We start from the raw sequence: 17,040 nt of genomic DNA, 5'->3' as shown, positions 1-17,040 counted from the left end.
TTTTTAGAGACTCTATAGTCACTGGCAAGGTACCGATGGATTGGCAAAAGGCCAATGTGATTCCTATCTTCAAAAAGGGTGCAAAGTCATTACCAGGTAACTACACACTGGTTAGTTTACCGTCCATAGTTGGAAAGGTGCTAGAGACCTTGTAAAGAAAGGTGCTATGGATCTTCGCAGGGCTCCTAAACCGCTGCTCAATGTTTTAGGAGAAATATCGATGGGGGTATCCTTTCCACCTGGTCATCCGCAAAGGTGGTAAAAACCACATATTTTGCACTCCGGTGGATCTTCCTCAGCTTCTTGTGGATTGTATCTTCCTTCTTTAACTCTACTGGCATGGCCTTCAGCGATGCCTACACTGAGTAGGAGCCCTCCTGCTATACCAACCACTCACCTGCAGCATACTCCTCCTGCTTCCTCCCCACCTGCGGAAGTACCTCTCGGCCTAGCGTCTGGACAGCTCTTCCTCCACGGCACCTTTAGTGTATCCCATGGAATAATTGTTTTTGTTCTTGATCAACCAACTACTTAAGGAATTTTTTTGATTAATATCTTCCTGACTAACCGTTCTACTGTCCATGAGGGATCTTACGCTTCTAGTGATATCTGTTCCATAACTCATCGGTTTTCTTCATCTACAAGTTTTTAACAAGAATCCTGCTGTACATCGCTATATTGACCTCTTTCCTCTCTCTGGTGCACGTTCTATACCTCACGGTGGAAGACACTGGATGATAGTGGCTCCCTCTATCCATGTTTGTGTTTTTGGTGGATCTCTATACAGTGGGTACACATTTGGGCACTGAATACCTTGCTCTACACCTCGCTGACAGTGTTCTTCTCCCTCACCAGTACACTGAAGATTCATTATATGATCTGCGGCCATAGACTCGGACAGTTCCTCTTACCCCTCCAGGTTTCACATCTATTGGTAAATATTCTTTATTGTTCTCCCCATGTGATCAGTGTGAGATTCACATTGTGGTGACATGTGGTGCTTCTCCTAATTTGCTGCTCCATTTGACACTTTTTTGACCAGTTGCTAGTTGAGCTTCCCTGGCCCTTGGGTTAGGGCTTGGGTTGGGATAGGCCAGGGGCGCCCGTGGAGAGACACACCATTACAAGCACTTTCCTTTCACAGGGTTTTACAAGTGTACTTCATGTTTTGGCACACTATGGGTGGGGGTAGTTTAGGACAAAAGATTTTCCCATTATTTTTCGGGGTTGTAAAAAAAGACCCCCTCTGTGGGGAAGTACTATACACTCAGACTAACACTTTGAAAATGGATAGTTGCGTGTTTGGTAGCTTACCTCCATTGCCCATCTCCTTAGTTATTAATTGTTATTATGCACTGTTCATCTTAATGTTTAGTGTTATAGAAGATAATTTTTCTTGTGGTAAACTCTGTTTTAGGGTTTCATAATAGCCCTAAATGAGGGTTTCCTTGGGCGGGACTGAGATTATTTCCATTGTATACCGACACTTCCTAGACAGACTGTAGTTTGGGATTACCTTTAATCCCACTTTAGATTTTCACTCCACTAGCGAGAGTTTAGCCCATCTTGACCGACTGGTGATTCCCCTTTTGTATCCCCTTCTTTCCTCCCCTCCTTGTCTCTTTAGACCCACTTTCCTTATCTGTGTTTCCGTCCACATACCAACCCAGGCATCCTAATATCAACCTTACGACCCCTATCAATGTCTGCACAAAACACTCGGACGCAGTCCCTGCAAATCTGCACCCTCACTGCTAAAGGTCTCAATAGTCCCAATAAATGCTCGCAGCTCCTTTATGACCAGCACAAAGCAAAAGTGCAAATCTTAACTTTTCAATTCACTTCCAGACCAATAGGATTCCCTCCCTCTGCAGTCGCTATTATACCACATGGTTTCACAGCTCCAACCCCGATACCAGAGCAAGGGGAGTCTCTTTAACATTTCATAAAACATAACCGCTGCAGGTTCTGGATACCCTTATCCTTATCGACTACCAGGGAAGATACTTGATTCTCAAGATTTCCATCTGGGGGAAAATATTCACGTTAGCCCCCTTCTACTCACCCATCAAACCACAGTCCCCACAAACCAGTACTAAGATATTCTGAAAGGGATTGAAGAGGGCATGACCAAGTACCACACCTTTTATTCCAACCCCCATTGCATGTACTCTCGCATTGATTATATCCTGGGGAGTCATCTTGTGCTCGATTGGTACCCTATTGCTTCCATAGATTCCTGCCCATGGTCCGATCACTCTTCTGTCTCGGTCACCCTCCACGTTCTACAAGCAGGCCCTAGAGAGTGGACCTTGAAGTCTAAAAATTCCCTGTTCAAAGATTCGATCTGTGCAAAGGCAGACTTGGAAGCCATCACCAATTTTTTGGGGGATCTCTCCTCAGACCCCACCTCTCTCCCTATACAATGGGAAGCTAAGAAAGCAGTCTTTCGGGGGGTCCTTATACAGCAGGGTGCTAGACTGAAGAAGGTAAGAACACAAGACATTAAACTCACATTGGATAAAGTCCGACCCTTGCAACACCTACACAAACAAACCATGTCCTCCGACACATTCTTGGAACTGATTGCAGCCAGGACTCACCTTCTTGAGCTTTACGATTTGGCACATCAACGATCTCATGACCGATTTCGTAAATTGGCATACCAATATGGTGACAACTTTTAGCAAGAGGGCTCCACCCTTGTGCGCCTACCACATATATTCGAACCGCAAATGGAGACATAACCTCCATCCCTAGGGATATACTACAGGCATTTCACAAGTTTTTTTCAGATTTATATCAACTCTACTCTACTCTAATCCTTTGGCTCCTTCCTCCCTACAAAAGTATATGGCAGAAACTGCCCTTCCGGTTACACCCGGAACTGGCTTCTCATTTAGAGTCCTTATTCACTGAGAAAGAGGTCTTTGTGGCAGTCCAGTCCACTTCGGCGGGTAAAAGTCCAGGCCTGGATGGGTTCACCCTGAGGTTTTATGAGATACACGCTCTCAAACTTGTCCCTTTTTTAACTAGAGTATTTTCCTCTGTATCTGCAGATACGCCTTTCTCATCCCAAAGTTTGGAAGCTCACATTACAGTCCTCCCAAAGCCAGGCAAGGATCACACAATTTGCTTGAATCATAAACCCATCTCTTTAATAAATATAGATGCAAAAATATTTTCTAAACTGATTGCCAACAGGCTTTCTCTGTAGATCAGGTTACTATGTGCCTTTTATCGGTTAACGCTGAAAAGGCATTTGACAGGGTCGGTTGGCCTTTCATGTATTCAGCGTTACGCCAGGTGGGTCTGGGTCCCTGTATAGTTTCCCACAGGATAGCAGCCTTATACTCTTCCCCAAGAGCTCGTGTTTGGGTCAATGGCTCTTTGTCAGAATTTTTCCTGATATTGAATGGCACCAGGCAGGGTTGCCCCCTATCACCACTTTTATATGCCCTGGTTATGCAGCATTTAGCAGTAGCCTTATAGCAAAACCCAGATGTTGGAGCGTAATGGTGGGGGACTCCCACTATAAACTCTCACTATATGCAGATGATTTACTGTTATTCAAAACCTCCCTGCACTCTACAATACCTTCAATATTGAAAGAATTTGATAAGTTTAGTTTGTACAGCAACTTTAAGGTGAATTATTCCAAATTTTAAATACTTAATATCTCTCTTGACATCACCCAAATGACATCTATCAGCATGAATATTCTTTTAGAATATGTAATGTGGCAATTAAATGCTTGGAAATCTTCATCACTTACGACCCTTCTAAATTATTTACATATAATTACACCCCCTTGTGCAGTAAACTCCAAATTGATATTCAGAAATATGACTCTGCCCCTATCGGGGTTTGCACTAATCAATATACTTAAAATGGACATTTTCCCCTGGTATACATGTTCCAAACGGTGCCCATATCCTTATCAATCACTTATCTATGTAAACTACACAAGCTGTTTCAGACTTTCTTATGGAAGGGGAAATGCCCGCGTTTAGAATTTCGCACCCTAGCCAAATCTAAGAATAGGGGTGGAGTAGGGGTTCCTGATATCATTTCCTACTACCAAGCGTCCTTAATGGTGCGACTGATAGATTGGTTTAATAATAAAGAGGAAAATGGATGGGTCTCATTAGAGGGATCCCTCTCCCTAATCAATCTCAGAATCTTGCCTTGAATAGACCACTCCCTTCTGCAACTGACCGACCCATAGGTCTCACTACTGATTTATTACACATTTGGGATACTTTCATTCGCATGGGCAAACTCTACACGTCCAGGTCCCATGACACCTTTATTTGATAATCCAGCATTCCCCCTAGTAATGTGCAAAGCAAGCTTTCTGTCCTGGACAGCCTCTGACGACCGCCACTTATGGGGTATACTTGAAAACGGACGGGTCCCCCCCCCCCCTTCCCCGTCATCCCTTAATATACTGACCCAAACCAGGATGCTATCGTGGCTGTCATAGTTGCACTCCTTTGTGTCCTCACTTCCCAATACACCAACGTTTATGGGCCAGGGCTAGTATGGAATTCTTTAGCCTTGAGGGGCGCTCCTCCTGAATTCCCTTCCCTTGACCCCCCCCCACCCCCCCCCCCCCCCCCCCCTCCTCCTCTACCTGTTCTCCATTTTCCTCTTTACTTGGGCTGATTTGTTGTATGTGTTCTGTGTTTATCCTTACCCCTTCTGTGTTTTTTCTCTCCTTTCCCGAAGCTAGGGCTCCAAACTGCATTTTGTACCCTAGGGTGTCTTACATATGTTATTGCATTTTAGTTCATTTTTGTTAGATACATGTGGTTGTTAAGATCATGAGGGCTCATGCCTTCAGGTTTACAAAGTCATGTGAATCTTGAATGGATATACCCCCCCCCCCCATTTTTTTTTTTTTTTTTTAAATATACATCATCTTGACTTATGTTTGACTTGACAATAGTTCCCACTGTATTCCTATATGAACACCCTTGGTTCTTTCATACATCTACACCCTATGCTGTAATGTATGTGTTTTGTATGTTTGTATTCTGTTTATAAAAAAAAAAAAAAAGTTGATTGACACAAAAATAAATGGAAGCAGTTGGAATTAAGAGAAAGTGCACTGGGCAGGCATGATGAGGACTACGTTTAGGGTCTTTAGAAATCGGTTTGATATGTTTTTATTATGGATGTTTTATAACTCATTCTTTACAAAAGTTGTTTTTTCTTTTTAATAACTTGTTTTTATTTCTTTCCAAGAAATGTGTTGCATACACTGGAAACAATATGAGAAAACAAACCCCTATTCCAGACAAGAAAGAGAAGGACGTAAGATGATTTTTATCTTCAACGCCTTTATATAATAATTTACATGTTCTACTGGGTGGAAGTACATGTGTTGGCATTGAAACCAGCAAGGCATTGTAGAAGGCGGATTTAATCACTTTATAGCAATATTTTAGTCAAAGCAGGAAGCTAGAAACAGGCTGGATTTTTGGTATTTTTAGTACATCTCTCCAGCACATGCTGATGTGAAAAACATGTTTTTTATTTTGCTCTGAGATACACATTAACTAAAAAAATGCTCTTTTGTTCTAGTTATTTTTTGCCCCCCATCCCCAGCACATTTTTATTTGATCATACTAATGCACTGCCTTTCTGAAATCTTAATTTTGCAGTCTGTCAGGTGCCACATGACATTTCATTAACCCCCTAGCGTTCTAATTCTGTCAGTTTTTTGATGCAAAAAGTGATCCTATTTTTTTTGCATAGAAATTGTTGTTTATATTGTGGGCCTGTAATTCTTAGGATTAACTCCCGGATATGATAATTATATTTATTTATTATATTATAATCATAAATTATAATATAATACATAATTATAAATAATTTAAAAAAAATAATTAAATAATAGACAACAATGTAATCTTAAAATAAAGTATAAAATTAAAAATGTACTTTTATTTTTATTTCATGTTGTGTGGTGTTTTTGCACTGTAAAAACCATTTAAAAGCAGATTACATTGTAATCTCCTTTTAAATTTCCCTCCCTGACACACCCCCCAATACATCACCACTCTCATCACAATACATCACCACTCACATCACCCGGAAGATGACTCATCCTCCGGGGTGATGTGAGTGGGGATTTCCCGTCTGTCTCACACATGCTGGAGCTGCTCTGCATCTTAAGAGAGATGCAAAGCACAATGCAGGACTTCTGACCACCCCCGGAATCTGCTATTGCTGCTCGCAGCTGCAGTGAGATGTGAAGCACAATGCAGAAGTCCTTTCCCGCCCAGGCCACGCCCCCCGACGGACAGGCGTCCCGGCTTCACAGCAGGACCATCTGATTGCTGCTGGAGCGTGGGGAAAAGGTAAGGGGGGCTCTTAAAGTTACCCCGGGGGCAGACTCGGGGTTACCGCTTTTTGCATGTAAAAGCCACCCGAGTCACTCGGGATTACCGCTAGGGAGGTTAAAGTAGACATGCCAAATTGGTGTTTTTTGGGTCATAGGCATGTCTACCCTGCCCTACTTCTTCTTGGCCCTGAGGGGTTTAAGAATGTAAACTAAAACATGTTCCACCCATGAAAAAATGTACACATTTGTACGTATTTCTGCAGCTCACAACTGAAGAAAATGACTTCTGGACCTTTTCCTCAGATTAAATGTTGTTAGTTGCAATTATTATACTTTAAAATATTCTATATTCCAGAATTAAGTAGATGTGGCCCTCCATAAACATAAAAGGGTGGAGGGGGCCTGAATAATGAGTTCATTTATGTAGCACCACTACTTCATTTGAGTTTAACATGCTTGTATAGAAATTAATAGAACTTGTTGGTGGGTGTAGGCTCTTATCTTTGTTTAGAGTAAGTTTTGTAGAGCCACCTCTTTATTATTTGTTTTAGAACATATTGTGTAGGTATAGAGGAAAGAAAGAGGTTTAAGGCTCAGAGTTTTTGTGCAACAAGTCAAGTGTGTATTTTGTAGTTAATACATACAATAGTGGTACAAAGTAATTTTTACCACCATATATCCATCTGCCTGTTACCATAACAGGGTTTGGATATTTTTCTTTGATATAATTTTCCTAAACATCATACATTATATTGTTGAAAACAAAAAAAGGACCTGTAGTGGTCACACAATTTCCTTTGCGTTTCGCCAATTATAGGCTTCCTTAGGGATATGTGGTTGGAGATTGTGTGATTTCTTGTTATACAGATACAAAATATATAGCATCAAAATTTGCAATATCATACAGTAATGTTTAAATTCTATTGCATTATTTGCATTATTTGTAAAGATATTTGACACCAGATCATAGTTTATATGTTACTAGATTGAATATATTATACATCGGCGTCCCGCCCAGATCGGGCGGGTGCGCACGGAGGAGAGATAGCCGTGCACGGAGTGTATTGAAGAGAACACACACTCCGTGCATTGGCCTTGGCGCCTGCTTCCTCCAGAAAAATACACCTTTTGGGAGAGCAGCCAAATACCTACTTGGTAAGCAGGCGGATCTCAATTGAGATCCTGTTTTCAGCTTAAAGCAATATTCTAAACTTCTGACCAGGTTCTTATTACCTTAATCTAAACCCCTATCCATGGTATTCAAAATGTTAGTAATACCGTCACTTTATTCCTTGGAATATTATTGGCATAACCAAATTTACATTACCATTGTTTAATTAAAACATCAGATATGAAAGCTTGAAATGTTGAAGTCTAGCATAAATCCTATCTAAACATATGCTCAATTTTTTCGACACCTATTTCACAATTAGTCCTAATATGGTAGTTACCATTAGAAAAAATTAACCTACTTTTGTACTAAAATGTCAATATTATTCTTTTATAATCCTCAAGGTTTGTTACCGATGTATAATATATTCACTCTAGTAACATGTAAACTATGATCAGGTGTCAAATATCTTTACAATTAATGCAATAGAATTTAAACATTACTGTATAATGCAAATTTTGATGCTATATATTTTGTATCTGTACAACATAGAAATCATACAATCTCTGCAACCACATACCCCTGACTGCAACCACATACCCCTGTAATTGGCGAAATGCGTCAGGATTTGTGTGACCACTACAGGTCCTCTTTTTTGTTTTCAACAATCTATTGTATGATGTTTAGGAAAATTATGTCTAAGAAAAATATCCAAACCTTGTGACGGTAACAGGCAATTGGATATATGGTGGAAAAAATTACTTTGTACCACTGTTGTATGTATTATATTATATTACAAAATACACACTCTTTCTTTCTTTCTTTCTTTCCTCTACATCTACACAATACATTCTAGAAAAAATGGAGTCATACTTTGTTGCAACCACAATTGACATCTTCACTGAGCAGACTGCACCAAACTTTAATGGCTCTGAAAGTTTGGCGCAGTGTGCTCAGGGAAGATGTCAATCGTAGTTGTAACAATTCATGGTTTCATACCGTGGCAGAGAGGAGTGTCAACTATTCCATATTTATTAGGATTTTGCCTTACTGTCTTTATTTCTAATGCAGTTTTTATTTTTTTATTTATTTTTTTTAATTTCTCAGTGCAGTTTTTGTAAACAATAACTTACAGAGGGTTATCGAAGGGCACAAACAAAGAAAAGAACAAGAGAAAATCAAAGAGGGTGGGGGGGGGGGGGGGGGGGGTCGTGTGACAACTCTGCAACAAATGAAATGCATGGAACACAACTTCATGGAACACTGTTTATAGATTGCAATTGAGTAAAATTATAAAGGTTTATGAGAAGATCCATGCCTCTGTAACATTGATATTGACATACTTCTATTGGTAAGAAATTTGGTGTTTTTATTAAGCTTTTACAACCGCTGCAATTATTTCTGTTCCATAAATAATCCTTTTTAAGTTACTGTTCTATAATGTGTTAGTACGCATCTTTATTAATAAATCGAAACTTTTTATTGACATGAAAACCTATACATGTGTGGAGAGACCGCAACAGTATCAGAATGACTCTGATGCCAAGAAATACTGTAGCTTTGGTCAGATAAAACTGATGTGATAAATGTTTACCAAAGCTTAACACTGCATCGTTCACCTTTTGTCATGTTGATATTCTTTATATCTGATTTAGAACCGTATTGCGCCTTTGGTTATGTTATACTAAAATGTTTCTAAATAAAGTTCAGATATATTGCCTCAGAACACAAAAATGTTTGCTAGCTTAATAAAATCTCACTTCAGTCTTTTTTTTTATCAACTGCAGCCTTTTGAAGTGGACCTGTCTCATGTGTATTTGGCTTACACTGAGGAGAGTTTGAGGCAGTCCTTAATGAAGCTAGAAAGACCTAGAACAGCAAAAGGAAAATCAAGACCCAAAACTGTTAGAAGGTGTGTAATAATAGTTTTTTGTTTATTTTTTTTACCTTTTTTTTCCTTGGATTCAGCTAAATACTAGTACTATTGAAAACAGTTTAACAGTGCAAAAAAATAGCGTTCACGTAGAGCATGTCCACCTCAATAAACAAAAAATAATAATAAACAAAGCCAGTCACCCCTTCCTGTGGAGCAAAAAAACCCAGGGTCTTGGAGAACTTTTTTTTTTTTGCCAAATATTTTCATGGAATGTGATGGGAATACTAAAATGTAAAAAATCATCACATTTTGCAGCCTGAAATTAATACACACACACATATGAATATCCAGCTCGATTTACTCAATGCAACTTATAACATCTAACTGAAAGATAAAAAAAAGATGACAAGAGTTCAGAAAAACAAATACAGAATACAAAATAGAATTACTGAGAGGCAAACAATCATCTCCCTCCTAAAAAAAAATACTAAAAAATCACTGATCACCTTCTCCTTTGCACACCAAGTTCTGCATAAAAACAGTTGTTTCTGGTGCTTTCCAGTTGGTAGCGAAATTGAACGGAAGCAAGCAAAACTAGGTGGCACAACACTGACAAAAGATCTCAGGAAACCTTGGCAGTATAAATATAAATACCTTTTAGATCCCCCAGAGCCAGTTCAGGATTATTTGAACTTATCTATCTGATGGGGAATGGTTTTGAAATGGGGTTTTGGGGTAAAGTCTTCTTTTTTCTTTTCCCTACCTTATTGCACCCCCTCCAGCTTTTCTCTAAATTCTTCTCTTCATGAACATGAAAAACCTTAACGAAGTTACAGTCTGCATCAGTTATATTTGTCAGATGAGTCCAAGTGTTTATTCCAATTGCTAGGTTTGCAATTTTACAAATTTTTTTACCATATTTGGGGGACTTTCCGCTGTTTTGATCTCACATGTTTCTTGAGCAAACGTGACAGACAAAGACAAGAGATAAATACCACTTACCGTATTTTTCGGACGTTAAGGAAAAAAAAATATTCTGAACCAAATTGTATAAAGAAATATTTAATAAAATATAGCAGAATAATTTTTATTGAGAAAGAGATTGGTGAAGCAGTTAGAAGAATCTGTGGACATTGTGTGCATGTGACCGCATTATCACAGGTGTCCACAAATCTGGCTTGCCCATGGTGAGTTTTGCTCAACTCACCTGGGAGTTTCTAAGACCTTTCTGTAGCACTTGTCAGGATGGATGGAAAATTGGTTGGGTAAATACTGTCATACTTGAGGAAATCCTGCTGCTTTCTGCTAGAAAGTTGTCAATAGGAAAAAAAAATTCACCTTCTAACATGAAAATGACCTAAAGCACACAGCAAAAATGCTTATACAGTGGTAGGTGAAAAATGTGAAATGTTGCACAGTGCAATTATTACTAAAGGTGGTCTGATCAATAAATTGTTTTAAGAAAAATCCTAATGCATTTTTAGATCCTCAGAATATAACCGGGTATTACTTTTTTAAAGACACCAGTTGCTGGGATTATCCAGAATGATGTTTCTCCTGTTCTCCCCTGTAGAAGTACATTGAACTATGCTTTGTAAGGGTTTCTTGCCTTCCTCCGTATCAAATGCGTGTATAGGTTTCTGGTATGTTGTATTTCCCTTGTGGTTGAACTTGATAGACTTGACTTTTTTCAACATGACTAACTATGTAACTGTGTAACAAAATTCTGACATGGGGGGTGGAAGATCCTTTATCCATCCCAGTGATTTTTTTTTTTCCCCCGAATAGAACTGTTTTTCTAAATATTATTAAGTGGGTGATTCTTTTCTATATTTACTGTACATAAATACAGTAATAGTTGTTGAGAAGGTTACCTATTGCTGTCTGAACAGGACCAAAACTACTTGCTTACCTGTTACCTAGCTTAGGTTTCCTCTGTTAGTACTAGGCACTAGCATAGGTCATCTCTGTCTAGTTTTAGAATATTTTCGATTGAAATAAAGTTTATTGTTTTATGAAAAACACTTTGTGCCCTAAAAAAGCCTGTCTTTTCTCTATCCCTAAAACTCACAGTAATAGTTGTTGGTGATTTACTAAGGTAATACAGAGAGGTAATATTTAAAACCAGGCATTTCTTTTAGATATCATAGGAATTTAGTTTTGAAATCACCAAGGAGAAGTGTGATCTGTGTCCCTGTTCAGTGAAAATCATAGAAAGAAATTATGTCATTAAAAAGCCATTGTGCTGCGCATTTACAATTGATTTTCTAGCTGGGATATTACTTTGTCAGTCACAGTTCATCCCATTTTTCTTTTCTCTAATCCTCTAGGAAGCGTTCAGCAAAGCCAGAAGCCGTGATAGACTCTTTATTATAGTAACTTATTGTTCTACTGGATTATGAAGAATTTCTCATGTTCGTTTCAAATTATCCGGTAATTGACTTTTGTATTTCCATGCAATGTTAATTGCAAGGTGGCCCATGGAAGGGATGCTGTGTGTAGGCCAAGCAAGTTATCTGTTTATAAGGAAAATAACTTGTCTACTTACTTTGTTGTGCAGTGTCTCACTGTCTTGTGTATGCGGTAACTCAACATAAGTTTTAGTTGCTCTCTTTGCATTCACATTTCACCATTTTTTTTCATATAGTAAAGCGGGTCACCTAGAGTAAAGCTCTTCGAAAAAGTTCCTACCAGATACAGCTAATGATTAAAAAAATGTATACTCTGTGCTAATATAAAAACTATTCTGCTTGTGTCTCCAAATTCAAATCTTTTATATTCTAAGTTGTATTACTGGTACTCTGTTACAAACTGTCAGATTTGCATCCCATTTGATGACGTTTCTCCTACTGTCTCAGAGACAATTGTACCTAAAACAAAGTGTAATTTTGTGCAACTGGAACAAAAGCAGCAATATAAACTCTACAAATTCTGACAGTTCTACTGTATTAATGTTCTCCCCAGACCCTTGTAGCCAGGCGAGTTTAAGCCAAAATTTGTATACATATAGGTAATCTCAGATGGTTTATATATTCTGCATGTTTATAGAAAAGATAGAGATATTATCATAGCCAAACATTTAACATTGGAACCCCATTTATTCCGAGATCCCTGTAATTCCTACAGCTGGAATTCAAAGAGCTACACAGTCATAAGTAGTATAATATCTGAAACAATAATTCCTAGATCAGTATATTACAAATAAAATGGACTGCCGAACAACTATACAACATAAATGAAAAACTGAAGTACAACATTTTCCATTTGCATTTCACTCTTTAATGTCATCTTTTGCTAATGTGTTTCTTTGAATGCAGAACAAAATTCCAAAAACCGCTAATCCATGTTTGAGTTGGGGTTACTTGGCAGGCATTCAGTCTACTTTAAAGAAAACCTGTGAGAAAATGTAGCTTCTGTCATTTCTAGTGCATGCTTTGGGGCTGTCATCACTAGGCCTCACTACCTAACAAGGATAAATAGGCTTCACTACCTAACAAGAATAAATAGAGTTTAGACATTTTACATTTCACTTACCTATTATATGTTTAATTCAATGGGCCTGATTTATTAAAGCTCTCAGGGCTGGAGAATGTAAAACTATTAAGGGGAAACCTAGGCTAGCTTCTGCTTCCCCTGGCTTTGCATCCCCAACATTCACACGCTGGCGACGCAGATGTCGGCTGGGCATTGCCAGGTTACACAGATGCCTGGCCGTCATCACCAGGGGAAGAAGATGCCGGGCACTGCTGGAGGATGCCGCGGGCACCCCTTACCAGGTAAGCTTTTTAAACTCCCTGGCAATTCCACCCGGAATGTGGCTCGGGGTTGCCGCTTTTGGTATGGATAATTCCCCGTGAGCCACACTTGGGATTACTTCTAGAGAGGTTAAATAACTCCAGCAATAGGGGCCAGAGCCCTAAAACTAAAAATGAAAAACAAAAAACCTAATACTCTATTTAATTCTGTATTTAAGAATCCTGCTGAAGATTCTGGTGTTGATTATCTAGGATTGTCCATAAAATCCCCTATGTGCACACAGGAACCTAGCCTCAACTAAACCTCATTACCCTTTCTACTCCCTTAACAAAAACAATGCCTGTTGACAGTCCTACAATGGATGAGGACTGAAAAGACTTAGTCTAGAAATAGAGTAAGCAAGTCTTCTTTAAAACCCACTTAAAAATAATCTATTTTGATAGGTCCAGAATGTCACCACACCCATCACATAATCCTCACAAATGGCCATTGAATTACTCAATATGGTAATGAGCCACTAGGAAGCCAATCTATCAAAACCTAAAACCTATGAAGTGATTGTATTGTAGAGCACATGAGCATTATGAATGCTTACAGTAAAAAGGACCTGATTTGCAAGCCCCTGCAGGTATATGGTTGGTCAGGTAAGCGTTTTATGTTGCGGTCTAATAATAATTTCACATACCTACACAAATGACCTGATTTCTCAAACATGATTAAAAGTTAAAATTCAGAAAATATCCAAAAATACATATACCATACAAAATGTAAATATATGTCACTTTTTATTTTTCTTTGTGGTATGGAAAGCTAATTTAGCATAATTCTATAGCAGGAATTAAAGTAATTTTAGAATTGGTATTGTCTTCTCAAATGACCAAGTAATATCCTGTAGTTCTTATTAACATTGACTTTGCTATCTGCAGCCTTCTTTTACTTCAGACTTGGCACTTCCCCATATCAAGCAGGAGCTTCATCTTTTGCCTTCAATTTGTATTCTATGCACCCTAATCTATCAATATCTGGTTGTATTTTTTTTTCTGCTAAAATAAATCTTACTTGTACTGTAAAACTGTGTGTGACTTATTTATATTAAAAAATTGAAAAAAACTATTGCAAACCAAAAGATGTCTGGAAATAGTGTTAGGAGTTTTTTTTGAACATTGCATACTTGTTTTTGAAGCTCAGCAACATGCTAGAATATTGTATATCTAAAAGACCAAGCCCAAAAATTTGTTTGCATTCCTCAATACAGTGGAGTGAGTATACCCAATTATTTGAAAGACATGCATGCTGGGTGACGGCACAACCACCCAACATAGGAGGGTGATACGTTGGTCAAAATTTTGAAATCTTCATTCATCTGAAGTAAAAGAGGCATATTTCTAGAGACAGGTTCACACACATTGTACAGGTAATGAGAAAGAGGCCCTCCACAGTCAAGTGAATAAAAAAAAATACACCCCACTTTCAGTTCCAAAACTTTTCATACCAGGACATAATAAATCATCTGGTCCTTAGCAGGTTCTGAAATGATTTAACTCCCAACTACACACAGACTCTACCATGTCATTATTTAACAAAAATAATACCAAAATAAGAAAGCTATGTATGCAAATTAAAGTACACCCCACGATTCAGTAGCTTGTAGAACTACTGTTAAAGCTAAAGCTTTAAGTAATTGTTTTCTGTATGATTTTATCAGTCTTTCACATAAGTGGGGACATTTTCGCCAACTCTTCTTTAAAATATTGCTTCAGGTCATTGAGATTTTGGGTTGAGGTCTTGACTTTGACTGGAACATTTACTGGATTCTTTTCTTCCTCAGCTTTTCCATTGTATATTTGCTTATTTGCTTTGGATCATTGTACTGTTGCACGACCCAATCTTGACCAAACTTTAGGACAGTGATGGCGAACCTTTTGGAGACCGAGTGCCCAAACTGCAACCTAAATCCCACTTCTTTATCGGAATTCGCCAACACAGCAGTTTACCCTGAATACTGAGGTTTTAGTTTAGAAAAAACAACTCTCATGATGTCACCAACAGCATAACACAAAAGGACTGCTAGCTTTGCATGAATATTTATATCTGTGCTTTTATCCAAGTACATGGATTAACAGGCTGCCTTTTGTAAGTCCGTGATGAGCTCCTGGGAGTGGACTCACACTCTGATCATCTTGCAACTTTCTTTTACCCCAGCTAAACAACTTCTGCATTTTGTTCTGATTGCACTGTGACTTACATTACAAAAAACAAAATAAATCACAAACACAATCAAAATTATCCCACTATCAATCTTATCATCAATATCTATAGTTTGCACACAACAAACCCCACTTCTGGTACCAAGTGTTATGTCACGGCTATAATTTGTGAAAGTTTATGCAAATATTAATGGGTTGAATTTGAAGTGTACAAAGAGATAACACAAAGACTTGAACGATTATACTATTTAATAATAAGATAGAGAAAACAATGCAATAATGTAATAACAATTAATAAGCTGTAACAAAAGATACTTAGCTGTGGAAGAAAACTGAATTCACCCAAAGATTCTGCTGGAAATCAATAACTTGGCAGATGATCAAAAAACATGTTGCCTCCAGTTAATTCTGGTCAAGACTAGTTATTTAGGTATGGCTCTGTGTTTTTAACTACTCAGGAAGGAACTAAGACAATGGCCAGTGTTTGACCAGTACTGACCAATGATCATCCCTTAAACCAGTATTTTACCTTATAAGGATACCAGTTAAAGGATATGCTGCATTCCTTTAGGATGACCTCATATCTGGTATACCTATACCAGTATATACTGGTAAAGCATTATTGTTGGTGAGACATAATTGAAATTAAATAAAATTGTGCTAACCCAACAGTATGGTATGCTCTTTTTCAACGTTGGGGGGTGGGCACTTTTCGCTGATAAGATGGTATTACCAGCCGTTGGTTTCCTATAACTTTGGCTTCAATTTCACCCTCATAAGTCTGTTTCAATTCCAAATCTAAAAAGGTAATGTTGTTAGTACTAGTGACATTGTGAATTTTAAATTAAACAAGTTATGGTGCATTATTTCAAAAAATTCCAGAAGTTCCTTCTCAGATCCTGTCCAGACAGATGTTGAAAACTTCCTGGGCTCGTCTCGCTCAGGACGTTTTCCAGATCTTCAACGGAATTCAAATTTGTAGGCATTCATCAAAGCAGTGGGTCTTGAAATAGACCAATTAGAGATAAAAAAGATAGGAGGGGAAAAATAATAGTAACCTCAGAATAATTTTGAAGTCTACAAACAAAGGGGGGAATGTGGTAGTCATGGAACCAGATTCATATAAAAAGATTTGTTTAAAAATACTCAATAACCATGAATGGTATAAAGTCATCAATAGAACACAAGTAGCTAATTCTGGGGAGTATAATACCATGATCACAAAGGCATTAAAAATGAACATCATTAATCAGAAGGTATATGTTTTTTTGAATGCGAAACATCCTAGATTGCCCACTTTCTATAGTTTACCTAAGATCCATAAGAACATGCAAGATCCCCCAGATAGGCCCTTAGTGTCAGGGAATGGATGCGTTTCTGAAAAAGCCAGCAAATTGGTGGATAACTACCTGAGAGAACAGGTCTTTGGCCTCCCATCTTATCTTAAAGATACCTTAGATATATTAAAATTGATTGCAGGTTCAAAATTTCCTACTACTTCAAGATTGGTAGCTATAGACATAGAAAGCCTTTATTTATGTATTCCACATGATAATAGTTTGAGAGCTGTTAAAAGCTTTCTTGATGAACAAGGGATGGAAACATGGGAACAAAAATAACATCATCCAACTTTTGCGATACATTCTAACTAGGAATGTATTTGGGTTCAATGATAAAACTTACCTCCAGGTACAGGAAGTGGCAATGGGGAAAAATGCGCTCCCACATATGCCAACCT

At 38.2% G+C, this 17,040-nt stretch overlaps 1 protein-coding gene across 3 annotated transcripts in view; it reads left to right on the top strand.

The window, feature by feature from the left end:
* The window catches only part of KIF3A (kinesin family member 3A), a 68,674-nt gene extending 54,507 nt beyond the window's left edge, over positions 1-14,167 (top strand). For all 3 annotated transcript variants that reach the window (XM_072400855.1, XM_072400857.1, XM_072400854.1), the window contains 3 exons: positions 5,251-5,319; positions 9,251-9,375; positions 11,670-14,167. In XM_072400855.1, coding sequence (XP_072256956.1) covers positions 5,251-5,319; positions 9,251-9,375; positions 11,670-11,715 — 240 coding nt within the window. In that variant the 3' untranslated portion in view covers positions 11,716-14,167. The remainder of the gene's footprint in view (positions 1-5,250; positions 5,320-9,250; positions 9,376-11,669) is intronic.
* The last annotated feature ends 2,873 nt before the right edge of the window (positions 14,168-17,040 follow it).

This window comes from Pyxicephalus adspersus, chromosome 2, assembly GCF_032062135.1.
Source record: "Pyxicephalus adspersus chromosome 2, UCB_Pads_2.0, whole genome shotgun sequence".
Classification (NCBI taxonomy): Eukaryota; Metazoa; Chordata; class Amphibia; order Anura; family Pyxicephalidae; genus Pyxicephalus; species Pyxicephalus adspersus.
Note: the sequence above shows the minus strand (reverse complement) of the source record. Positions and strands in the feature narration are given on the sequence as shown.